General features: G+C 39.9%; 1 protein-coding gene across 3 annotated transcripts in view; it reads left to right on the top strand.

The window, feature by feature from the left end:
- eml3 (EMAP like 3) overlaps window positions 1-27596 on the top strand; it is a 55966-nt gene that overhangs the window by 25496 nt on the left and 2874 nt on the right. For 2 of the 3 annotated variants that reach the window (XM_042401477.1, XM_042401478.1), the window contains 22 exons: window positions 192-368; window positions 1432-1546; window positions 1733-2242; window positions 4860-4970; window positions 5227-5255; window positions 11554-11589; window positions 12750-12870; window positions 13257-13406; window positions 15954-16020; window positions 16302-16412; window positions 16917-17012; window positions 19443-19577; window positions 19987-20125; window positions 21254-21405; window positions 21547-21672; window positions 23853-23984; window positions 24112-24179; window positions 24802-24890; window positions 25329-25426; window positions 26770-26857; window positions 26960-27058; window positions 27143-27273. In XM_042401477.1, the coding sequence (XP_042257411.1) occupies window positions 192-368; window positions 1432-1546; window positions 1733-2242; window positions 4860-4970; window positions 5227-5255; window positions 11554-11589; window positions 12750-12870; window positions 13257-13406; window positions 15954-16020; window positions 16302-16412; window positions 16917-17012; window positions 19443-19577; window positions 19987-20125; window positions 21254-21405; window positions 21547-21672; window positions 23853-23984; window positions 24112-24179; window positions 24802-24890; window positions 25329-25426; window positions 26770-26857; window positions 26960-27058; window positions 27143-27273 (2780 nt within the window). The remainder of the gene's footprint in view (window positions 1-191; window positions 369-1431; window positions 1547-1732; window positions 2243-4859; window positions 4971-5226; window positions 5256-11553; window positions 11590-12749; window positions 12871-13256; window positions 13407-15953; window positions 16021-16301; window positions 16413-16916; window positions 17013-19442; window positions 19578-19986; window positions 20126-21253; window positions 21406-21546; window positions 21673-23852; window positions 23985-24111; window positions 24180-24801; window positions 24891-25328; window positions 25427-26769; window positions 26858-26959; window positions 27059-27142; window positions 27274-27596) is intronic. The other variant, XM_042401479.1, reaches the window with a different exon arrangement.

Raw genomic sequence — 27596 nt, 5'->3', positions numbered from 1 at the left:
TTCTATGCTGTTTCAAGAAACACATTTTAGACCTTTATCCTGTTTTTAAAATGGAAAACTATGCTGTAGTATCACCATTGTTTATATTTCCTTACTTAAAAAGTAAATAGAATTTAAACCTAGTTCAACTTTAAATCAATTTACTATGTCACTACCTCACCTCCTCACTGGCTCTCCTGGTCTCTTATCAGATGATGTGTCAGCAGACAGCAGTGCTGAGTTTCCAGACCGAGCATCCATGATGGAGGTGCGCCTGCAGGCGCAGGAGGATGAGATCACGCTGCTGAAATCCTCCCTGGCTGACGCCCTGCGCCGGATCCGCCTCCATGATCAGCTCCTCCCGCTACTGAAACAGCAGCTCATTGCAGGTGAGTGATACTTTGCAGTGCTGCCACTGAGGCTCTTTCCATCAGCCTGGACAATTTTGTGTCTTTTCTTTACCCTGTATGTACTTGGTAAGTGTAGCCACAATAGAACATGTATATCATTTTAGAGACTTGATTCAGTGTTTTTAGTTAATGGAAAACATTCCAGATAATCCTGCCATATGACACTGATTCAAAGATCCTGTAAATCAGCTCTTTAATATGCAACATTATGTGCAATGACCTAATACAATCAGAGATATAAAAGGAATAGCTACCACAGTTTAAACAGTTCTATCAAGTTGATATTTCTATTGTTTCAGGGAGCATATTGTAATATTTCCCAACCCTACTGCTGGGCCTCATCAGGTTAACTGATAGAAGTCTCCTGACTTAAGCATCTTAACTATATATAGAACATGTGTGACAGTGTGCAGGATTTCTTGTTTCTGTATTATTGTTATTTTTATTATTATCATTATTGTATTGAACCCGAAAAATGTTTAATGGTTACACCCCAAATGGAACCCAGCTAATGCTACAAATGTTTCCACAATCTATTTAGAAAATATGCTAAACCTTGTTAATATCAGCATAACGATTTAACATCCTGGCTTGAAAATCATGAAGCTACCTTCAAGTACGTGGGTGCATAGCACACCGGTTTTCTGTCACTTGTTTGGCTGTGTATTGAACTTCAATTTTGTATTAATACCAAATAAAATGTGTCTGTAGCACCCAGTTTTAAAAACTTTTTAAGAACTGAAAACTTATTTTGAATGTCTGATCAGATTTGTAATTGATTTGTAATGTCAAAATGTTTAGTTTTACTTATGCAAAGTTATATATGGCTGCTTGTTTTTCGACATGTACATTTGATTTCATTTTTTCATTTGGTGAAATGAACAAAGAGTTTCGGATAAAAATATGTTTTCATATCAAATAAAATCTGTTTTGGTATGAATTGTTATATGTAGGTATTGTATTGGCACTACTAGACATATAGACTGGGTGCCAGTACAATGTCACTCAAAAATAACTAATAATAAACTGTCATCCTAACCAGTGAACCCGGGTGCTGCACGGGTGCTGAACCAAGTCTGCTGCTCGGATGGTTGCACCAGCGGCAGAAAACTGTCCTCCAGCTCAGCTAGCGATGGAGTCCGCCACCCTGCTACCAGGTACTGGACCTGCACACCAGGGGCTCGGTGGAGCATGATGGGCCCCAATTGTTTTATGTCTCTTGATGTATAGCTGTATTGCTTGTCATGCTAGTCTATTCAAGAACCTGGTTGTGTTCATGTGATGTCTGTATAATTTGCCTGTATGACTTCTGTGTTGACCTCAAACCTTTGAACTGTCTCTAGCCAATTGTCAGACAGCATTGTGATCAATGCAAATGGCCACATAGGAAGCCCAGTGTCTGCGGAGCCTAGACCCAGACCAGCAACACTGGACAGGTCAACCCAGACAGAGCCCACCATCCCAGGGCTGGACACTGGGCAGGACAGGGTTCCTCTCCCCAGGCGGGCACAGAGCCTGCACCTGGAGGACGCCCTGCCACCAGGGCAACCTATGGTTGAGGGAACCAGGGCCAAGCTCCACCGTGTCCCTGGTATGGAAGAGGAGGATGAGGAGCAGGAGGAAGATGAAGAAGGTAGAGGTGAGCAGGAAAAGGAGCTGAGTTGGACGTCATCAGTGGAGGAGCCCATTCAGCCCACCACGATCAGAGGTCTTCAGAGGGAGGACTTCCAGGATGGAAGCTGCTCTCCAGAGGAGCCGAGCTCTGCCTCGGCTTTAGTCAGAACCTCAGAGCAGAACCTCAACCCCCGCTCCGGACCCCTGACCCCTATCCAGGAAGGAGAGAAGCAACCTCTGTGCGTGATCTCGCCATCCTCCCCCTCATCACTTCATAAACATCTTCTGTCTTGCGAATGACTGCATGGCTTTAAAGGATGAATCAACTCTTTCTCTGATTCTCACTTGTGTAAATGCAAACCCCAGTTGTGCTGCAAACCCCCCGTATGAAGCAATCAGTCTCAGGTTGCCAGGGTGTGATTACACTTTGTTAGAGCAGTAAACCCAAGGGGAATGACATGTTCTGTCGTCATGTTCGCTCCGGCCTCCATGTGCTTTCTTTTCCATGTGTTTGAGCATGGGGCAAGGGAAACATAAAGCCGTGGCGGAACATAATGGCAGCAGTCGTCCACACTGAGTGACATATCCAAGATTAGCTTCACGGCACACAGATTTGAGCCCAGTGGAAAATGTGATGTGAGGGCAATTGAACAAGCACCATGTAGAAAAAGGGGTAGTGTTGGGTTAGGGTTACAGTATGTATACACTCAAGAATGAATAAGAAAGGTTGAGAGTTTGCATGACTGCACAATTGCAACCTTTCAAGGACAGAAAATGTTTTGAAATACCATATTTGTCCAAGCAGTATACATCATGAAAAGAAACACCAGAGTGGTCCTCTCTGCTACAGCTTTACTGTAGCTACAAATTTGATAGTTTTGTAAGACTATGCAGATGTGCAGAGTTGACACAGTGCAACAAAGGATCTGCCAATCAACTGGGTTTTGCAGGAACACAAACAGAAACACCGCCATTAATCTTGAGTTTTTTCAATGTAGTTCAACTCTAACCTTTTAATCAGTCCTTTAACGTTTTATTCTTCAAATAAATCAAGGATCTTTTGCATGCAATGATTTGTTCTCCACTCTGAACTCTTCCAGTGATTGTCTTTTTAACAGTGATTACAAAGTACACTGCCAGAGCACTGCTGTCTTTGTTTACGTGTGTATGTGCTTGTGCATGCATGCGTACTTTGTTGTCTTACTTCCTTGTTGTGGCTTGTAAGAAGGGTTTGCTGGTGATGGATAACGTATGCTCTAGTCCCTCAGCTCAGCTCTGTCATGCCCCTCCATGGAAACCTGAGGTACTGGGAAAGTCATGCCTCAGTGTTCATCCAACTACTATTCCTCTACATGTCACACTTTATTTATTTTATTAATGTACAGAGATTTAGGAGGAGGGATGGTTAGCAGCTGAGTTTCACTTCCTAAATCCAAGACGAGTGACGTGGATAGACGCCAGAGCTTATTTTAGTCCCATAACACTTCCTCTGGTGATACTGGTTTGTCACCAGGAAACATGGGGTGTGTCACATGAAGTCCTTAGAGACCGTAAAAGATTCATTATGATCTTACAAATGTGTGTTCGTGGTTTTGTCCAACATTTCTATCAGTAACAACTCACCAAATGTACTCACCAAACTCATTGTTAAGATCTGAAAAGACAACTCTGCTAAAAATACAGCAAATCCTCAGGTTAGTCATACTTATTTGTAAGAAAGTAAATGAAAGTGGATGGTAAAATCATAACCCAAACTGTCCAACATTCATCACAGTTTACAGACCCACTAACTGCTTTAACATTGACGCTCTGTACTGACTGTAGTTGTGTTTAACCTCCTTCTAAATTCTTTCCCCGCTCAACTTGATTGCAGTAACACTGTTGTGTTCCCAGATCTCAGTAATTGAGCGTTTGCTAAACCCCTTACCCAAACAGCGACTGTCCAATCAAAGCTAGATCTTGGTAGGACAGATCTGTCAAGCTTTTGATTTCTTCACATGTTGAAGCAGTGTGCATGTAATGTAATGTTACCATGTCTAGCTAACTAGCTTACAACCTACAGTGTTAACCTTGCATTAATTCCAAGGCCAAGAGTTAGCATATCATTATCTAACTCTGTTATTTTGTGGTTTCATTAGAAAAAGCCACATTCGGGACTGGAACATCCACTGCGTGGGAGCCAGTATAAGACTGGTGCTGGATGCTACCATATCAGAGTTTAGTGTAGTGTTAGCTGCTCTGTCCTGCTTTGAGATACTAAAAGAAATAGAAACATTTTTGGACCTGTTATCTTTAGTCTCACTATTTTACAGCAAACTTGCAGAGTTAATGTTAATTAGCTTGCTAGCTGATAAAATCTGCTAGCGATAGTTAAGCTGCTTCTGTCTTCCTCTGTCTGAAATCAAGGACCCTTTGTTTCAAAAAGTACCACCAATTTGCATGGCACATGCCATTGATATTATTGTGAACTGCATATGTGCAGTGCTAAAATGGAAAGCTTGACAGGTGTAGCAACAGTAACTAATGGGGGAGGGGCGAAGTGAAGGGTTGCTTACTTTGGTGAGTAGAATGGTGTAGTTACCAATAGGAATGACGGCCAAAATTAAAAAGTAAGACCCATTTTGTAATAAACCAGAATTATCCTTTGGAAATGTTGGGAACGAAAACAATCAATTATGCCTCTAATTATAGCAAGACAAACATGCATGTTTCAGCTTGTACATGCACTCACACTGGTAGTTAATGGGTATTTTGATTGCATAAATCATCAGGCAATGGCATACATCTGTGGTATTTAGTGTCTTTGTGTGTTTATTCCTGGAGACTGAAGCTGAATCCTGTCCTCTGGCGTTCCAGGGTTCGTAGAAACAGTGAGAAACTGGGGAACCCGGAGAGGCAGAGGAAACGTCTGGACAAGAAGGCAGCATCCTCGGCCAACCTCCTCACACGCTCCCCCAGCCTGGAGAAGTGAGCCATGCTGCCATCACTCACAGCTGTCACCACACAGTCACATAGCTCACTTTTTCCAATGGCTGCTGCAGCCTTGCATATCTCTTCAAAGAGACACTGGAACACTGATGGCCCGTATGAATAATAATAAAATTCCATTCCCATGAAAATCTCACAGAAACATACTGAAGTCAGGGGAGATGGACTGAAGCTACTATTGTGTATCAAATGGTTTTATGTATGTGTCTCACATGGTTGTTTCCTTTCTCCACAGCCGGGCTAAGGAGCTTATCGCCAGTGCAGGTGATGTATCTTTAAGTTTTTCTATCTTGTCTTAGATTAAAGCTACAATCAGACAGAAAACCACCTGGCAAAATGTATTTGCGTGATGTAGCCAAGAGTGAGGAGGACAGGAAATAGCGTAGGTAAGGTTGTAAAGATAAACAGCGCGAAGCGAATTTTGGTCTGACTTTGCCATAAGACCTCAAATGTGATGACTGAGGTCACCACTTAATCCAAATGTCCAATGAATTTAATTGGCCATATACTGTAGACCAGACATATTAACACAGAATCTTGGAGACCAACATAATCAAGGTCATATGAAAAGAAAATCTATCCATTTTCAGTATGAGCTGAGAAAAGAAGAAAAACAAAAGTCCAAACTTTTTCAGAACTATTTGCGGCCGCGCTCCTCCTGAGCAAATCACAGGCACACCTGTATTTGATGAAGAACCGTTCTTGACCACATCTAGTGATGCAAACTGTTTGGGTGCTGTTGTCATGGTTCTAGCCTTGTCTGGCTCCGTGTTCCTCCATCAGTCCATCAGATGCCCTCAGACTTTTTCCCTGTTTGTTGAACTGGACTGAGTGGGAGAAGGATGGATAAGTTATGTTGTGGATTATGTTGAAGGACCCCTTGAGATGCTTGTTGCATTGAACCTTTGTCCAAACGTTTTGCTGCCTGGTTTGTGGTGCATGTGTTCTATTGGAGGAGCATGCAGAACTAGGGTGAAATCTGCAGTGTTTTTGCCTTCATCTAAGGGGTATTTCATCAAGCTGGGAAAAGCCTGGCTTATTTAGATCAGCTTTGCTAATTTAAGTGAGAGTTCCCTTCCATTAGTGTGGCTTATATGATTCCCAGCTCAGTAACCAAGGCAACTTATACCGCTGAACTAGCCTGATCCGTGGCAGGCTAACTGTCAAGCTTAATTTAGCTGTGTGTCAAAGAATGTCACACAGAAACATAGGAATGGAAGAACTATAAGGGACCTTTATAAAAATATCTATTTCAGTTGATCTCCAATAATTAAATAATTCGCCTATAGTAATCAAGTAGTCTGATTACAGTCTTCATTTTGGATCTATTCATACATGACAACATATGGAAAAACATTTTAAAACTACGGTAATTCTATTTTTTTTACTTTACTCCTATGATAAGTGGCTGTAGCAACATTATTGCCTACCTGAGGCAGGTGCTGCATGCACACTGAAATCATGACGGGGGAAAAAGAAAGTCATTTTCTCTCAATGACAAACGTAGTCTCTTGAAGCTTATGACAGTAGAAGCTGATGATAGTAAAAGGGAGGGAAAGAATCCAAGGAAAGGATCACCACTCTCTTCACCAGTTCTGCTGCTGGGAAAAAGAAGGAGCTTGTCATTGGCAAAACTCACAACCCCCACTGCTACAAAAATTTGCGAACACTGAGTTTGAAACAGCTGTACTGTATTTTGAAACAGTCAGTAAAATTCAGTAAATAGTGAAGCTGCCCGTTGCATTGCTTTATATTCATGTAGGCCAATAATAATACAAATGTCAATTAGATGATATTCTGCATGAGAAATAAAGAACAAAAAGTTTCCACTGTACTTATATCCCTCTCCAGGTTCTTTATCTCTAATGATGCTTTCAATGATGCTTGTAAATCAAACGGAGAAAGAGAAAATGTGTCAGAGTAGCTGATTATGTAGTTGGTAATGGTAAGTTGGTTCTCCTAAGTTCTCCTAACAACAATGATTATCCACATGAAAGTGAAGGTTTGACATTGGTAAAGCAGTGTCTACGCTCTCGTCTTCCATTATTGGTGATCAGAAGGAGAAGGCTGCCATCCATCCTCAGTTGTAGATGAAACTGTAAGTACAGAAACAACAGAGATTTCCTAGATATGCAGGAGACAAAGGCATACCTTCACACAGACGATCAGAGACCTAGATACTGTCAGAGTCATGGAAACAAAGAGCTGAATAACCAGTGTTATCTCTATTCCATGTAATATCTTCAATATTGTTTGCGCTGATGTAATGATAATAATACTGCTATGCTGGCATTGGTTCTGTTAGACATGAACTGATATACTTTTTACTATTAATGCATAAACTGTTGTTGGTATCTTTTCCTCAGTGTACACCCTGCCTGACAGCATCTATAGCCACATATCATAGCAGTGAGTTTATGCTTGCACAAAAGCAGGGCCCTTTGAATGACAGGTGACCTTTTTATCTGAAGCACAGTGCAAAAACACCAAAGCTAGGAATGCTTTTTTTTCCAGTGAATGTTGTCTATAATGTAACAGTAGGATAATCCTTGAGGAATGCTGCATGTCCTCCAATCAGCTTCTGAGCTTTCAAAAAGCTATAGATTATTACCACATATCATTTTGTTATAATTAGGACCTTTCCCACATTTCAGTGTGTCCTAACTTTAGTGTTGGCAAGGCCTGACTTGAACTATACTTCTGTACTTGTGACCAGGCAGCCTCTCACTGGTTCACACATGTAGTCATTTGTGCAAAAATGAGTGCATTTCCCAACTAACCACGCTTGTGGTTAGCGTAGCTTTTATAAGTGTTAGTCTTAAGTCTGGTTACGGTTAGCCCTGTTTTTAGGCCTCATTCCTACAGTACAAACTTTTTAAGGACACACTCACTCACTTTTTGTGAAAGTCAAGCAAAAGAAGAATTCAGCTGTTAGAAAACTCAATCACTGTGGCTTAATAGTCTCTAAATGTGATCAGTGGGAAACATGATACAAGTCACAGGGTTTTATTTTAGCATTTAAATGAGAAGCTGAAACCAAAGTTTTAACCCTCAAAAAGCATTTTATTTTATTTTGGTTCCAGACCTCTAAGATTTTTTTTTTCCAGCAATTTAATTAGGTCTACTGTTGTAGTAATTAAGCGACCACATAGGTTGATTGCACCTGCACTCCAGAACAACCCATAGTAGCGTTTTCAGAACAACTCATAGAAGTGTAACATGCCGCTTTCCAAAACTGTTATAAATCACTCTTAAAAAATAATCATGTTTTATGGTGTGACAACACTTGTTAAGGTCTGATTAGATTTACAAAAACCAGTTGGTTAGAGTTGGGGAAAGATCATGGTTTGGGTTAAAATTATCACTCGAAACATAGTTAGTACTTCCTTAAAGTTATGCAACCTTCATTGTCATGGCAACAGTGAATAAAACTGTGACATTGTTACGTTCTTTAAAAAAATGTCCCGACTCGTGGTTGGAAACATGACACTCATGGTTGGAAACGGGAAGCTGACAGTGGTCTCCTGCAGCAAAGTCCACTTTTTCTAGCTTACTTCTAGCTGTCCACCCAACCTGCCTCCTCATAATAAGGAAGTCACTTTATGTTGACGTCATCTGAGCAGCGTCACTTCCCCAGGTGGTAATTACTATGGCTTCTAGATGGCGTAAACATAACTATAGGTCATTTTTGCCGGCTGAATTTTATCTTCTTGTGAGGATGGGCTAAAACTGGATTTTACAACTCATTAGAAACAGTAGAAATATAGCATTCACATTACTAAGTAATTTACCAGGAATATTTGCTTGCATGTACTTTGTTTAATCATCACTTTGGTTTATCAGATTTTCCAGTTAGGCTGCATGGATTGCGTTCAAATTAATTTGAATGAATTATATGTCAGTTCTCATTCGTTCAAACTTTTTTAAAAGTGACAGTCCTTAGGACAAAATAACCCAACCTTCCAAACAGAAACAGCCAACATGAACAAAGTGTCAGACTGAATTATGAAGTAAAACTAAATGGCTGATTTTGGGTTGTAATTTTGCTTGAAGAGGTTGTTTTTTCTTTTGCTTAACAGCACCCACTGTAGCCACAGTCAATAATCAAGGGACACTGATAAATGCTAAAACACTGGCTAGCATAACATTAGCACAAATAGAGAAGAGTCATAAAGTTGGCAAACTGACTCATTAATGTCAGTTTCACTGCACATTAGTCACCATAAGCCACTGGTCATACCAGGACAAGCTAGGCTGTAGCAGCAAAACCCCTTAGTGTATTGAATTGAGTAAAAATGTGTTTTATTTCTCATGAATTATGTCTTTTATGTGTAAAAGGAAGAAGATGATAGTCCTCTGTAAAGTAGTGCTCATGGGTAATTTAATCATCAAAGCATTGCAAGCACACTGTAAGTACAGTTTATTTTAATCAGTATGTAAGTCAGCACATCTTTTCTACCAACGGATGTTTTACATATATGTGAATGGTCTTTAAATACAGCAATAACATACAGTAAGTGTAGTAGTAACTAAAAAGTCATTACAGGGAGTCCATACAGTTCAAACTTTTCCCTCAGGACAACCTGCCTCAATACTGTCGACATAATACTGCCTAAATACTGTCAACATAAAACTGCTTAACTCAGCTTGACATCCAGCTGAAAGTTACCAGGTCATCTTTAAGGCTAAACATATCATTTGAACATCAGAAATATCACTCAACAGGACATTTCCACTCCAAGTCACAGCACTTATTTTAGGTGAATTCTTGTATAGCAAAACACTGCAGGGCCTGTTTGGGCCGAGGGCGCTGCCTGGAATCACATCCATTGTGGTCAGCCGAGCCGCCGCACCACTCCAAATCTCCTGACGGAATGATGGATGGCCAGCTCTGCAGAGGAGGAGGCCAAAAAAACATTTTTCAGTCTTCCCCTGTCTCATTCTGTCTGGATCTCCTCTAACTCTCGTTCATTTGAGTGATAATTGTGCCTGGTATGAGTTGAGCTTTTTAGATTAGGGCATAGGACACATCTCAAACAGTTTTTATTACTTTGAAATATTGTACCAACTGAAATGTGTCAGTAGCACACGATATTTATAACTGTCAACGGAAAGCTGACATCTACTGCCTGGCCAGATTAATAATCTTTACTTATTCTTTAATCAACCATATTTACTGTAACTTGCCCAATTGAGGAATGTATTTTATTTAGGCAAAGCACTGAGTCAAGAGTCAAGCAAATAGTTAATAACTAAAAATCATATTTGCAAAGAAATCAACACATATCCCCCAGTGTTCGTTTCGACCCGTATGTGTGAGCACTATAAATAGTTCCACATAACATTCAGTTCCAACAGCCTAACGGGCAGTTAACTAGAAGGGTGCCCCCTGCATTACTCCTCCCCGCTTTGCTCTGTACGTTACCTCTTATTTCACCCCGTTTGTTACTTTGTGTGTTACCTGTTATGTTTCTCTGCACATTACTGAGTGACATTTAAATTCAAGACGAACACAACACTGAATGTGCAGGAAACTCAGCAGGTGTTGAAATAACATGCATGTAAAGTAGCATTTAGCGGGGATCAGTGCTAACATTTGGGTTTGATTCTCTAATGCTTGATAGCTACGGTTATGTGGACTTACTTAAGAAGGAGAAACATGTCTTGTATTGTACAATATTTGTATGCTTTACAGCATGACGTTTCTCAAAGTAAGTAGCACACCATGGAAGCTGACAGAATGTCTCCTTGCTACACTGTAAGATGTTAGTCAAACACTGTCATGGGAACCATTAAAAACTATAGATGTACATCACATCTGCAGTGTCATTATAGGTATATTTTACACAAAAAGTGACAAGAATTCAAATTTCAGTTTGAGCTTAACATTAACTTTTGGTTTAAATTGAAATGTGTTTTCTGGAAGAAGTATCTCTCAAAGTGATGCACTGTGCAGTGTTGATTTGGTATCAGTACCAAAACTCAGGTAATGTGTTGCACTGTTAAAACTAGTAGAAAAATAGCAATACCCAGCCCTACATTGGACGGCACACCCTGTCCCACAACAGGGTGAAACGGGAGTTAATTTTTCTTCTGTCTGCTTTCTTTACTGTTCCATGATGTTTGTGGTTGCTGGACTGAGGATCCTGTCTCATTAACTCTCCTCTCAAGGTGTCATCACACTATCTCCCCACTCCCAATCTCTCTGGCCTTTTAGTTCATGGTCTGAGAGATGGATGGTTAAAAGTCTGAGCAATCACATTTCGGTTTTGCTCAGCCTTGCTGTTTGCCTCCACACCACCTTCCAGTCTCATAAAAAACAGAACAGTTGCCAAGGTAAAAGATCCAGGTTAGACATCACAAAAAGAACTGGAAAAGGAAAATATAACCCAGCTTGAATTTCCAAGCTCATAGAGCTAACCTGTATAAACTGGGAATAGATCCTCAGGGATTCCTAAAGTCAAAGCTAGGTCAGGTATGGCTAGAATCAGCTGTGATTTAATGCTCCGAGGATCTTGGTGTTTATTTGTCTGGCTAACCTCGTGCTTTCATTCTCACACAGGATCCCCAGGGTCCAGAAGAGGAACCTACAGCCAAGGTAGACCTGCTATTATGTCACTTTGTATCTTTAGCTCTTTTTATGCAGGGACGGTCAACAGAGCACGCTGTATTTTTCCAGCAGCACACTGTACATATATTAGCAATGTGCTTCCTATTAAAGACAGTCTTCCTCTGTTGTCTGTTGGCAGCCAACCAGAAAAACTGGAATATTGAACTTAGATTCATTCAGTGGACATGAACTCATTTCCAATGGGATGATAATGTTGCTGTTGGTGTCGTTTGATAACACATTCACCATAAGAACCTTGTAATGTAATAATCAGACAAGATACACGTGGACACAAACATGACTCCAAATGAATACTAATGTTGCTTTGTATCTACTGAATGTGCACTGTAAATGAGCAATTGTGTGCTAATGTCTTGTCCATAACAACTGTATAGGGTGATAATATGTCACTTATTGTTGTTTCCATCTTGTTCTGCTGCCCCTAAGTGGCCAAACAATGAGTTAATGTAGTTTAAGTGGAAAAGGCCTGTTACCAGTCGCACAAAGCTTTAATATTTTCTGTTGAAGATATACTGTATATGTGACAAAAATACTCAAATTTCAATATACTGAGTAAAAATCCTGGAATCATCCTTGAAAATTCCCATTGTGTTTAACCGTAGAATGTTAACTCCCTTCAGGTTGGTAAAATACAGATAACATGACCTCAGTATCCTCATTGTTAGCTACAGCTCTGAATACCTTCAAATCAAATGTCATTCCCATCAGTCTCAGCTATACTTCATGTTTAGTGTTAAGTAGCAAATGCTTATCATGCTAGCTAAACCTTGTTTGCATGTTGATGTTAGCTCTAAGCACTGCTGTGACCAAACATAGCCTCGCAGAACTCTTGCTCTTGTTACATCATATTTCCTGTAAATTAATCAGGGATCCAGTGGAGTGTAAATGCTCCTAAACATAATATATCTTACCCTTTATATAGCATAACAGCATTCAAGTACAATATCCGGGTGACCTTGACAAAATGTTAGAGTTTACATAGGTGATAAAACAACAGAATAAATGGTAGGTATCAAACTAATGTTAGAAGTAATAATAGGTTACATTAAGGGAAATTAAACAATAAAACACCCATATTTGTCTGTTTACCACTACATTACTGGAACTATACTGTGTTTGTTTTCCAGGACAATCAATCAAAATGTTCATCCGAGGCCGGCCGATAACAATGTACATCCCCTCTAACATCCAGAACTATGAAGACCTAAAGATGGAGCCGCCCTCTGAGAGACTGGAGCTGGATTGGGTGTATCCTTCCAGAATGCCACAGCCAGTTGTTCTTATTTATGAGAGTTATGTTACATTCAGACACCGCTGATTTCACTCTGGTGTTATTTCCTGGATTCAAACCACACTGTCTGTATTGGAAAGTATCTCTGGTAGTCTAGTGTCTATGAGAGCAGTATCGACCACATATTTACTGTGGCTGTGAAGTTGTGAGTCCCATATGTTTAAAAACTAGTTTAGTAAAACTTTTTTTTATTTCATTTATTCGCCTCCATTTCGGCAAAAAATGTGTAAAAATTCAGATTTCCTCATGCAGATCAATCGATAATGACGTAAACTGTTCCTTTAATGAATGAAAGGAACCCCTGATTCACATGAATGACATCACCTTGACCCTTCCATGCCAGCTATGGTTACCGGGGACGGGACTGTCGGGCCAACCTATACTTCCTTCCGACAGGCGAGGCGGTGTACTTCATCGCTTGCGTTGTTGTCCTTTACCACATCAACAACCGCACACAACGCCACTATCGCAAACATACAGACTGCGTTCGCTGGTCAGTGGATTATATATCAACTACAGTATATCCATAGATGACATAAAATGAACCTTAGGTGTTTCAGTGCTGTTGAGAACTTTTGATGTTGCCCTAGGAAACAGCTAGAGAATTCAGGAAAGAAAAGTCGAAATATAGTGGTTAGCACATAGATCATCAATCTACTGTCTATGTGACTTTTTGGGGGGAAATCACATACACAGTATAATGCATTACTATCCATTGTGTCATAATCTGAATTGGGCACTCTATAGTCTCTCTATACTCTATAGATGCCCAGATCAGAGTTAACTTGAATAATTGGCACTGTATCAAACATCAGTGTAGTCATTAATATTATCATCAAACAGGCAACCACTCTTTCTTAATTTGAAACCAACTAAAGTCATGAATAGTTCAGCGATTTGAAAATTCACTTATTTGCTTTCTTTCTGAGAGTGAGATGAGTAGATGGATATCAATCTCATGCCTATGTGTTAAGGTGGAGTGAGGACATGGTTAGCCTAGCGTAGCATAAAGACTGGGAGCAGGAGGAAGCAGCTAGCCTGGCTCTAAACAAAAATATGCTAAAACCTGTGCTTGTACCCTATATCCTGAGACACTTCAAAGTAGTGTTCCAGCATGTTACTCCCCAAAAACTAAAACTGCTCAAGGTCAGCACAGAATTTACTGTATGCACTAGATATCTGAGGGGCATGTTACCACATGCTTCTGAACCACTTTAACCACAACACTATACAGAGTGAGTTTTGGCTGAGAAAATAGATGTAATTTTATGTTTCTTTTGACAGCTATGATTAAAAAAAAAAGCAAACAGGTTTGAATCAGGTGCCAGAGGCAGGGGACTTTCCTACTGCTTGATTCCTGGCATCACGCACTGTACTTGGCCTTAACGGTGAACAGTGAATTGAAATTCAATGCCTGTTTTCTCGACACATGACACTGAATCCCAATCCCAAACTGATGCCAGGTTCTCAACATGAAGTCGGGAATATGAGCAACCTGACCTGAAATATTGAGACTCGTTTGGGAATTAGCCGACTGTTAAGACATTAACACAGATGTACTCGGTGAAATAAATCCAACCATATGCTTTTTAAACTGACCTCAGAGACCAAAAAAATCCTGCTTTGTGAAACCTGTTTTCAACTGCAACCTGTTTTTAAATGGATTTCATTTTCATAGAAGAGCTGTGGACAAATTTTATTTGGGTATTGACACGCTTGTCATTTCCTTGGTTGTGTACTCCATCACATTTGATTTGAAATTAAACAATGACTATGAATTTAAAGTGCTAACTTTCAGCTTTAAGGTCATTTTGATTATGACTTTGCCATTTTGTTGAGAGTTGTTATCTTTGTTAGTCAACTTAAATCATCCTGAACAGTGGCATCCATGTCATCCATGCTTGTGGCCATTTCTGTGGCCATTTTTCTCTCGCTAATTTCGGTGTAGCTGTGTAGAAAGATGGATCTTGATCCAGCCTACAAAACCTTGATTGGTGGGCTACCTGCCCTGCATCAAATAGCAGCCAGACAAAGTTCAGGTTGACACAAACACACCTCTACATGAATCTTTCTCTGTGTCTTTTGAGTGTATAAATGGGAAACTCTTTGCTAACATGTGAGTCAAAACAACTTTGCAAAGTGATAATATGTCAGTGTTTTGTGTTTTCAGTTTGAGAACACAGCCGTGAATCAGATAAATACAACATTATTGTCTGATTGTTTCACGGCCGTTACGTTCTAAAGCGCAAATAAACACACCCACACCTCTGCACACCTTTATACAAGCTCAGCCCCGCCCTCGCTCAAGCAGACACACAGACCTGAAGGTCTTTATACATCCATGACATAGAGAATGAGAGCAGAGCGGAGCAGAGGAGAGAGACGGAGACAGCGATGTAACCTGGTCACTACGCTAAGGGCCCAACCTCACACCCTGCCACTGTTATTGGCTGGGGGCTACACACCCATGGCCCAAAGGTTGACTCCCAGAAGTATCCTGAACACAGCAAAATAATAAGAAAATACAAGCAGAGGGCAGAGTCTCTGCAGATAAATGCACTGCCACACACTTCTAGTGGGTCATAAGTGATGATGAGAGGATAATTTGTTGTAAGAGTCTATACTTTGTTTTTTAGGAAAATCCTGCATAGTGTACCTTTAAATGTATCACTTCATTCAGATTTATTTCAATTTGTTTAATTGTTTTTACTCCTTTAAAATTGAGGAGCTACTGTGCTTAAAAGTGGCTACAATTACACTATTCAACTGTAGTGGCTATGAACACCTTCAAGTTAAAGCTGGGAGTCAGAGCTTTAACCTTTATAGTCATTTTAAATCCAAGTGCTGGAGAACAGAGCCAACACAACCAAAAATATCTGCACTTGACTGTAAGAGCACTTTTCTTCATTTTGCCATAGTGGATAGAATCCCATATAGTGATATGTTGCAATGAGGTAATATATTTGAACAGGATTTTGTTCAAAAGCCCTATATAACACCTTCCTTTTATTTAGTGACATTTGTTTTGCTTTTCCTGCAGTCTCACCATCCATCCTGACAAGGTGCGAGTGGCATCTGGCCAGACAGCAGGGGTGGATAAAGACAAGGTATCTACTGCTGTGATACCATTCTGTTGGATCCTCAATAGAAGTCTGACATCATTAAATACTATATACAGTATTTCCTTACTTACACATGCAGCATACATGCTTTTATTCATTAACCAATTTGCTATGAAAGTTGGAATCTCCCTGGTAACCCCAATGCATATATACTGTATTTTGCTGCAGTCTAATCCACTTTACGACCAGTTCAAAAAAAGTATTGAATTTTTGCACAAAAATAACAGGCAGTGTGTGCGTGTGTGTGCGTGTGTGTGGTGTGTCAGCCCCTACAGCCTTGTGTTCATATCTGGGACTCTACCACCCTGGTCACCCTGCAGCAGATCGGTCTGGGAACCTTCCAGAGAGGAGTGGGATCTGTTGCATTTTCCTTTGCTGTGAGTTGATTGTAATAACATGCTGTCTCAAATAATAGCCTTTATTTACCTCAACTGCTTAGAGAATCAGACCTTTATTTGAAATAGGCTTATATTAGAGACAGACCTTTTTTAGCATAATTCCATCAGTCATGTCATACACACCACTCTGCTGCTTTTCCTTTTCAACAATTATTTCCCATTGCTTTAACTATGCTGTTTTTGGATTGCTGTTAAGCTACAGTCACTGGAAAAATCTTCCATTCTTTTCTTTCCTGTTAGGCTTTTAATATGAAAAATCAACAAGTAGTATTGACTTTCGTTGACAGTACCTTAACATTGTCAAAAAATGGCAAAGTAGCAGTGAATGAAGATAGTATTTTTGTTACAAAAAGAAAGTGAGAGCAGCGGAGTGGTGAGTATGACATGACTGTTGGTGGAATTAGTGACTGTGGAAATGTACATTACAGTGAATTTACCATGTTTTTTTAACTGGCCTTTACTCATTTGGGATGTTGTTTTCAGGACTCTGGAGCGTTCCTTTGTGTGATTGATGATTCTAATGAACACATGCTGTCAGTATGGGACTGCAACAAGGGGACCAAGCATGCAGAGGTCAAGGTAAAGAACAGTATGGTTATGGTCAAGTGTAAATGAACTTAACAGGCTTTAGGTGCGATTACATTATGTTCCCAGTCACTGAATTTTCCAACTCCTTTACTATGGTAGGGATACTTATCACCAGATTTATTCCAAGCAGAAACACTGTTTGAAGTCCTGTTACTGTGTATTGTCAAGTTACTACAGGCCAACCACACTGAATATTACAGTGTTACAATAATAAAATGATAGCTTGATAATAGAGACATGGATACTTTTTAAAAAAATGAGCAAGAAAAAACAATTTTTTAAAGTGATAATATGTCAGATGTGTTTTCAGCTTGTTGAGGTGTTCCCCTTCCCTCATGTAGCCAAAAATAATGTGGTGGTAAAAAATAAATGGCGTTTCAGAAATTTGACAGAGGCAGGCTAGCAGTACACCTTGCTTCTAGTCTTTAAACGTCTTTGACCTATCGCTGTACTGGACACAAAGAGCTGGATCTGGTGTCAAACTTCCCATCTGACTCTGAACAACAAATGAGCCCACTTCCCAAAATGTCATACTGTTCCTTTAACAGGTTTTATTACCATTCTGACTCCTCTGGGGTGGCATGCTTTTACAGTTTCAATAGGCTTTACATCATCTGACATTTATGAAATTATCACGATATCAGTCACCATCAATGGTTTCATACTCCCATGCTTAACCCATATCGGAACAATGGAATCCTTCAGTGAAAATGATCACCCGGGCTGCAGAACTGTGAACACAGTGACAGATATGCTGTTCTGCTGCCAGATGCCCAGCGTGGCTGCATGCTTAATGTGTAGATGCTTTTTTTTTTATAAAGGAGGTCTGTTTGGAGAGTTTAAGGGGGGAGAAAGATGGCGGTAGTGTCTCTGCTATGCTTTTATGGGCTTTTATCCCAAAACTTCCCTGCAAGCAGTTTCAGCACTGCTGTCATGGCAACAGTGTAAATATTTTATACAGTGAATTTGTCTGTCTGTGTGTGTGTCTGTATGTTCTCTAATGCAGTAATGGGAATGCATAGAAGGGTGTTTGAACTTGTATATCATCTCAAGTCAAGGATTTAATGGGCTTGTGCAAGAACTTATATTTTCTGGAACTTAGCGTCCAGTGTGCATGGTGTTGAAGGCCAGCACTGACCCACACTGTATAAACATACAAGTTCATCCAACAGGAACAAGATAATTATACCCCCCTTCCCCTCTCCACAGCAGTGGAATAGTCCATATGCCACTTTACAGCACGCCCATGAATAGAGCTTTTTGTGTAGAGACGATGTTGCTGTACTTTCTGTACGTACTGTATGTATAGTTTACATCTTGTGTGTCTGTCTGGTTGCAAGAAAACATCTCAAGAAAAACATCCGTCATAGCTCTCATCAGGTTTCTGTAGAAAATACAAGATGCACAAATTTAACTTAAAGCAGCAATTCTTGTTTTTTTTTTGACCAGTTGGGGGCAGCAGAACAAGCTGAAAACTCAGCATCTGCTATACTTTCAGCTTTTCACTTAATCACATCTCACCATGGTTGTTACGACTAACATGTTACAGTGTTAGCAAACAGTTGTAAAGCAGATTTGTCAGAGCTTTTTTGCTACCTGCTGCTGCTGGAAAGGAGGTTGCAGGTGGTTAAAACAAATAATGAGCTAAAAGATGCTAAAAAGAACCGTGAACCTGAGGGAACTGCAGAGTTGGATGATAATCCCTTGTGGGTTCTTCACGAAGAGTGACCTCCTTCACATTGCACATACATTTGATCCATTTTTTTAATAAAAATACTGGTTAGTGCACCTTTTAAATAGATGCATGAAGTGCATTCTGAAGCCCTTAAAGCTGCACTATTTATATTCACAATGAATATGTGAAATAATAAAATAATCATGTGAAAGAAGTAGCTTATAGTGAAGATCAACTCTGCAGTTCCCCTCAGCTCTACAGAGCTATTAAGTCTCTTTTAGTTAATTGTTTTATGGCCCACAAGTTAACTGTTTAGGTTCAGTCTCAGTGCTCTTATCAACCTTGATTCCTGGGTTTAGAGTGCTCTGACAACCCCACTGTACACATACATGACCGCAAATGAATGCTAACATTGCTCCATATCTGCTGGATGTTTATGTAAAGCCACAATATGTCAAGTGTGTGTGTGTGTGTGTGTGTGTGTGTGATGTTCAGCTCGTTATGGAATTCTGCCCCCATGTGGCCAAAAAAATGAGTTAATGCAGCTTTAAAGTGTCTACAATCAATACTTATATCATAATATCAAATGACAGTGTGTAATGTGGAAGGAGTCATTTGTAGAGATGAACCCAAAGAAAATAATCACCTATTCTGTAGTTCCCCTCAGCTTTATAGAGTTTTTCAGTTCATGTTTCCATGTGACAAAGGCTCGACTGATGAAGTAATCATTTAGCGTTGTGTTCCAGAGTACCAATGAGGCTGTTTTTGCTGTGGAGTTCAACCCCAGTGACAGTACCAACATCATCACCTGTGGTAAATCCCACGTCTACTTCTGGACACTGAGCGCAGGACAGTTCATGAAGAAACAAGGCATCTTTGGGGTAAGACACACCAGAGTTTATCTTGTTGTCAGTTTATCCTGACAACAAATAATTTTATGCCAGTTTCTATCTTTAAATTCACGTCAGTTCCCTTATTGTCTGTGTATGTACTATGAAATTAAAATTCAGCTTCCTCAGTTTGAGGGCAAAAAGGGAAGTAGGTACCATGAACAAAGAGAACTAAAAATTGAGAGGAAACAAATGAATTCTGAAGAATACAAATATTGTGCAAATCCAAAAATAAACTAACAATCTGAGATAATCTAAGAAGTAAATCTGATTTAAATTGGACTCTTCAATGTCGATTTGAAATATGTTATTACTAGAGTAAATCCAGTATTTATTTTTAAACCAGTAATAAAAATAGATCAAATCACTGTTCTGAAAACAATACTCTTTTTCTATTCAGAAATACAAGAAGCCCAAGTTCATCCAGTGCTTTGTGTTCAGCCTGACTGGAGACGTTCTGACTGGAGACTCTGAGGGAAACATCCTGACGTGGGGAAAATCAGCAGCAGATATCAAAACTCTTGGTAAAGGAGCCAAAGGTCAGTACTGGAGACCCAAACACACTCTGTACAATGAAGCTACACCTTTGGAGACAAATGGGGACCAAATAACCGAGGCATACTTTCAAGCTTCATGATTAGTGTTGTCAAGTTTACTAGGAACTCTAAAAATATGTTTTTGAAGATTCAAATCCACTTTTGGATTGAAGCTGCCAATCACTGTTTTATGTATTGTACCAATATCAAAGGAAATTGTTATTTTTAACATTTTGGGAAATTCACTTGATTGCTTGCTTACCTCTAGTAAAATGAGAAAGTATCTTCTGCAATCCGAGAGACCTGTCTGACCTACAGCTATGGGAGACATGAGATGAAATGCTAAAATTTGAAACTGAGAGTTGACCTTCTGATCTTGAGCCCTGGAAAAAATAATGAAATTAAAATCTAAATAAAACTATGAAAAGTAAGCAAATAAAAGTATGTTAAACCTAAATGGATGAAAAGTGCTCCCTAAAAATGGAAATTTCAACATCAGTATTTCCATAATAACTTGGCAAATCCATCTGCTGATGAAGGTCATGTGCTATTATTGAAAATTCAGAACAGCTACTAAGGAACCATTAGATGAGTTAGTTTTGTCGGTATGGACAATTTTTGTTATTTATTTTCATTTTTTATTTGAAATTGTACTTTTTTTTCAATCTGTGCTCACCTGTTAGATGATCCCACCACCAGAAGAGAGCCAAAAATCAGTTAAAGAACAATAACATTGGAAACTGAAAACATACCTTTTGAAACAATAAAAATATATAATTGGGAAATTGCTTGCCATCTTGTGAAGGAAAAGCAGATCTAGACAACAAAATAGATATTGTACTAGGAACAAAAATTGTATTTGTATATGAAATGTCACAAATCACAAAATCTGAAAAACTGGATTCAGACAAATTTCAGAAATTAAACCAAATTATGAGTTGAAAAAATCTTATATACTACATTTATATTTCAGTTAGTCATTTAATTTTTTCAGGGTATTAGTACTTAAACTTTTAGTTCCAAATTTGAGCTTTTCATATATATTATTTTGAAAACTGACAAAATTTTTGGCCTACGTTCAACTCCATCCGCACTGATAAACCAGCTGAATATGTCTTTGGTGTCTCACAGAGACCTTCCAGATCATGCGACAGACCAGAGCCCACGAAGGCAGCGTGTTCACCCTGTGCACCCTGCAGGGTGGTGCTCTGCTCAGTGGAGGAGGGAAAGACCGCAAGATCATCCGCTGGAGCGCTGACCTGGCACCTGAGAGAGAGTGTGAGGTGAACCAAAAGTGTGTGTGTGTGTGTGTGTGTGTGTGTGTGTGTGTGTGTGTGTGTGTGTGTGTGTGTGTGTGTTGGTAGAGAGCTGTACATTCAAATTTGAGATCAAGCCTTGTTGATTTATGTGATATATTTGTCCAGATTCCAGAGAAGTTTGGGGCAGTCCGCACCATTACAGATGTGGATGGGGAGGAACTGTTAGTTGGAACAACCAGAAATGCTATCCTCAGAGGCACCTTCTCAGACGGATTTGTGGCTATAGTGCAGGTATGCACATAATGGGGTTTGTCAAGTTTTTTTGGAATGGATATTTTTACACTGAAGCTGTTAAACTCTATTGCAAGTACTGTGTTAAAGGAGAACTTCAACAATTTGGTAAATACAGTTGTTTACTTTCTTACCAGTAGTTAGATGAGATGATATTTTTCATTTCAGAGATAGGTCATCTATTCAGCCTAGCTTAGCATAAACACTGGGAAACTGCTTGCTTTGCTCAGATATAAGTATCGAGCTTCTCCTCAGCTTCCTGGTAAGTTAGCAAATGTGTATTTTCCAAAATGTTGGAATATTCCTGCAGTGTATTAAAGGAGCAATAAACGATATTCAGCCTCACTAGATGTCAGCAAAGAACTATTTGCTATGTAAAGATATAGTGACATAACAGCAGTCCTGTTGCCTGAGCAGAGAATGAAGTCACACTCCTTCTTTGTGTGTTGTTATCTGAGCTTCTCTGTTCTTTGTTTTGGTTGCCGGTCTGGTCGTGCTTTCATGTTAGTGCATGTTAGTGGATGTGAGTCCCTCCGTCTCCTCTGCGTCTGTTTCCAGAGATGGCGGCTGCGTCACAGACTTTCTCAAATTACAGCTAAACAGTATACTAAAATATGTTTCTGCAAACATTTGCAGCGAGAAACAGGCAACGCACTAACAGAATCTTGATCCGTATTTGATCAGCACCGCCTACTTTGACAGTTTGATCTGAGTTTTTTGAGCTGTCAGTTCAGGGACTGCTTTCTCTTTTTTTCCCAACTTTATTGAGTAAACGACGCACACATTTGTCTTGGTCTGAGATGTTGGTGTTATAGTGCAACATCTAGTGGCTGAATGTTGTGTATTGCAACTTAAAGTCTTCTGTAAACCTAAGTTAAATATGTTTGGTACGGAACAGGATTAGAGCCACTTGTGAAAAATTTATTTGGGTTCTGAGTTTAAAGTCAGAATACTGTTGTTTTTACAGTATGTGCTACATATTTATGTTTAAGTAAACTACCACAAATTACCTGATACACAGTAAACATGGGGCAGGAAAGTATTTCAGAATAAGACTGGGCAGTATATTAATCTCCCATTTGTAGTTTTCTGCGCACATAATTGGCATCAAAATTACTGAGTACATGCATACTGCACAGAGATTGGAATGACTGTGTGGGTCACAACTCATTTTCCTTCCATGTCCGCCTAACGTGTTAATCTCAGTATTTTGTATCCACATTTATTCAGACTGCGTAGATCCCACAGATTTCAGTCAACAGCTGGCATCAGAAAGCATTTCACTGGGTGCATGTAGTCTCCTGTGGCCACTTGTGATGGAATTTTGCTTTCCTGCCCACATATGATTTTATCAGTGGGAAACTGAAACCACTTTCAGACAGAAAGCAAGATTCTGAAGGCTTGCAGGCAGCGCCTAGAGACCGCAGTGATCATTACACCCCACAGACAGAATGAACAACATCCAGATGATTTTGTTATTATTCGGGCAGTACCAGTAGTTGGAATAAAAGTGCAAAGTTTGTCCTGAGGGTGGTGCCAGAGGTAAATCCAATGAGATTATTAATTCATTTTGTGGAGTATGAATATGCCTGTTAGAATATGAGATATCTTGGTTGCAATATTGATATTTTAGCCTGAGGGTGGTGTTAAAGAACAGCTCATGTTGTCTAAAATTGCATCCTTTTTGTATAATTTGGCAGGATAGTGGTGCTAGAGGAAAAGTCAGGGAGTCACCCAAAATCATCATCATTCTCTGGGTTTTATGAATATCAGTCAGCACAGCAAATGTCATTGACATAAGTCATTAGATTATGAAATTCCTTGTCATGGACCAAAGAGGTTAAGGGCTACGCAAATCCTCAAAATATCACCAAAGTCATATATATATATGCTGTATCTTATCCAGTTTTAACATGGAGAGTTGGCAGATCATTCATAACAAACACCCAGCTTGGTGTTGGGTACCAGCGCAGAGATACACCTGTGCTTGTGACTTTAATGAGCTGTTGCCAAGGCATCCTTCATGCTTTTTTTGGGGCATTCACACCTGTTGAGTGTGTACTTGTGATGCATTCACCTAAAATACAATATGCAGCATTTAGAGTAGGGTTGACACTGATGCATGGAAGTAGCATTTTATTAATCTATTTTCATTATATGTGTGTGTGTGTGTGTTTCAGGGTCATTTAGATGAGATGTGGGGGCTGGCTACACATCCCTCTGTGAACATCTTCCTCACCTGTGGTCATGACAGGCAGGTGTGTTTGTGGAACACAGAGGAACACAAGCTGGACTGGGGCATCACTCTGGAGGTAGGACGCACTGATCCTAGATTTCTTTATGCACCGAATCTATTCACCGCTGAGTAACAGTACTGATATTTGAATAAAACACCTTGATGACACACATGTGTTAACTAGTCCTGTGTGTCTCTGGCAGGAGTATGGGTTGTGTGCTGATTTCTGCCCTGTTGGATCGGTGGTTTCAGTCGGCCTCAGCACAGGAAGGTAAAACAACACAGTTAGAGTTACATATTACACAGATGAAGATGGATACCACTCTCATGTTTGTGTGTTATGCATGGAACTGGAATCAAGACGTGGTTAGCCTAGTTTAGCATAAAGACTTGATGCAGTTCCAGTATATAACTCCCCTTAAAACCACACATTTTAGATTTCTGTTAGTGTACAGATTAAAAAAACAAGATACAACGTGTTAATCAGGCAGCTTTAGAGGTGTTGGTAGGCGTATTTTTTAACTTTGGACAGAGCCAGTCAGGTTTGTTTGTTGTTGTTTGTTTTTGTTTCAGTTCATTTAGGTTAACGCATGATGCAGACAGAAAAACAGTAAAAAGCTCTGTAGAGCTGAGGGGAACTGCAGAGGTGGTGATAATTCGTTACTATGAGCGACACCTTTCACATTACACATAGTCATCTGACCCATTGTTATTATCATGAAAAAAATATTGATAATAGCAGCTTTAACACACAAACGCAAGGTTGATATCAATCTGTCACTGTTGTAAAGAAAACAAATAGGCCTATCTTCTACTTCTACCTTTAATGTAACACGTCATCTGCAGTTATCATAACTGACACACGTCTCCTGTCCTGTTGATCTCTGTAACAGGTGGATGGTCTTTGACCTGCTGACCAGGGAGGTTGTCTCTGAGTTCACCGATGGGAACGAGCAGCTATCTGTGATGAGATACTCACCAGGTCAGAGTTCACTGCCTGCACTCTGTCGTCAAACTACTTTCACAATTATGAACACAGAGGTCAGGCCGTGTCAATAACCACACAATCAAATGTGGAATCAATTCTATGTGGAATTACTGGATCATCTTTTAAAAGAGTCCACCATTTCCTGCATTAGAGCTGTATTTCTTTATTGGTGACCTCAAAATTCAGAAGTCAATGAAATCTAAAAAGCTAACTAGAAGGGATTGTCTTTAATCTTTTTTTAGAGGGATTAAACAAAAAAAATTAAGTATTTCTTCGGGCATTTTTGTCTTTATTTTCAATAGTAGGCAGTAGACATGTGACAGGAAATGAGGAGAGAGGACATGCAACAAATAAAATCCAAAAATATGTCCCCTAAGAGCAAACTGTGATGGAAATCCCCTTTACTCTGTGAATTGCCTCTTGTGTTTTCAGATGGCAGCTTTTTAGCTGTTGGATCTCATGACAACTTTATCTACATCTACAATGTGACAGAGAGTGGCCGACGTTACGCTCGCTTTGGGAAATGTAACGTGAGTTGAATCTCAAAATCCATATCTAAAAGTACCCGTTTGTTCCTTTGACTTTCTGTAAGTGCAGTTTGTTTTTATGCCTTTTCAGTCATGGTACATATGACTGCTAATTCTGCTAATATAAACAAATCATACGTGTGAATGTTACCACTTCCTATGTAATAACACAGGAATATTAAAGGATAAGTCTGGTGATATTCTATATTTCTGAAAAGAGCTAAACCAACAATGAATTCTACACTGTAGTTTCTTTTGACTCAATCTCACACACACCATCCTGCTACCAGAAAAGTGCCAAATGTGGTTCCTGCAAATCTGAGATCAGAGGCTTTCTGCTTACAGACTGTTAGCAACTGGGATTGCAACACATTGGCTACACTCTGTCACCTTCCCTTTTCCCACCAGGCATTGCTTGTTCACTTAAAACACATGATACACATGGCTACTGCCCAGGAGCCCCAAACGTCCCAGATTACCCAGATCACCTGTCCTGCATTTTTATGTATACCATACTTTGTTTTTGAACTGTTGAACATACAGAGAGAAAGAGAAAGGAAGCATGGGTAGAGAGAGGGGTATGATGTGTGTTACCACGGCGCCCCTATATTACATTTTTTGCTATGTATTTTTATATATTGTGCCTTGTAGAAGGGCCCTGTGTCAAAATCTAGTTTAGCATCTTAAATATTTCACTTTGCTTACATAGTGCATGAACTTAAAGGACCAGTGTGTAGGATGTAGTGGCATCTAGTGGTGAGGTTGCAGATTGCAACCAACTGAATACCCCCCCCCCCCCTCTCCTTCCAAGCGCATGGAGAACCTGTGGTGGCCATGAAACTCGCGAAAAATGCAAAAGGCCCTTTCTAGAGCTAGCGTTTGGTTTGTCCGCTCTGGGCTACTGTAGAAACATGGTGGTGCAACATGGCAGACTCCGTGGAAGAGGACCTGCTCCCTATGTAGATATAAAGGGCTCATTCTAAGGTAACAAAAACACAACGATTCTTATTTTCACATCATTATACACTAATTAAAACATACTTATAAATATTATATTCCATTTCTGCCAAGTGTGTTCTGCTAGAAACCACTAAATTCTACACACTGCACCTTTAAATAAATTTGCTTTCATGGTTCTAATCCAGCTGTGGGGATTTGGAGAGCAGAACTAGTAGGAACCAGTGGTCTTTGAGCTGAGAGCCACAGACAGGGTAGAGGAGACAGACTAACACATTATTGGTTTTGCTCTTTTCATGGGATTTATTGACAGTGAAAAATATCAAATAATGCACTCTATGATTAAAACTGTTTACAGTGACACTAAATCTCTCCATCTGTCCACTCAGGGCCACTCCAGCTTCATAACTCACCTGGATTGGTCCAAAGATGGGAAGTACATCATGTCTAACTCAGGCGACTATGAGATCCTTTACTGTGAGTGAATATATCTTCATGTATTTACATCCTCAGACAACATAACTGAAGTTGTCCACATCTTATCTACTGATCTGACTGGAGATGGGTGTGTTTTGACAGGGGACATTGCTGCAGGCTGTAAACTGTTGAGGAATCGCTTTGAGAGCAAAGACAGAGAATGGGCGTCCTACACCTGCGTGCTGGGCTTCCACGTCATGGGTAAGAAATAGAAACTCAAGTTTCCAAACATTTGTGCCAGGAAGTGAAAATGAGGATGTTGACTGTGTCGCTGTGGTCCTCCAGGTGTGTGGTTGGAGGGCTCTGACGGCACAGACATCAACGCTCTGTGTCGCTCTCACAATGAGAAGATGGTGGCAGTGGCTGACGACTTCTGTAAAGTCCATCTCTTCCAGTACCCTTGTCCTAAACCCAAGGTAAAGCTCATCTCACAGCAAATACTGTTCTTTAACTGCTTCCGTAAAAGAAAGTAGAAAAACCTGTTTTGGGTTGTCACATGGAACTGGAGGTGAGTTTTTGTCCGTCACATCTGAAAATCAAACTTTTTCCATTCTTTGTGTGAAGCATAGTCACCTTTCTTGTAGATTGTAAATGGCAACGTTTAATTTCTCAAATGATTTGCATAATTTCACTTTGAGGGTGGCATTTCAGAAAGCCCACAAGATCATCACTGCCTTCCTCATGTGCCTCCAGGTCAGATTTAGTGATTTAGTAATGTTCTATCTGGAGATTCAGCCCA

The sequence above is a fragment of the Thunnus maccoyii genome, chromosome 22 (genome assembly GCF_910596095.1).
Source record: "Thunnus maccoyii chromosome 22, fThuMac1.1, whole genome shotgun sequence".
Classification (NCBI taxonomy): domain Eukaryota; kingdom Metazoa; phylum Chordata; class Actinopteri; order Scombriformes; family Scombridae; genus Thunnus; species Thunnus maccoyii.
This window is presented reverse-complemented; position numbering and strand designations above follow the sequence as displayed.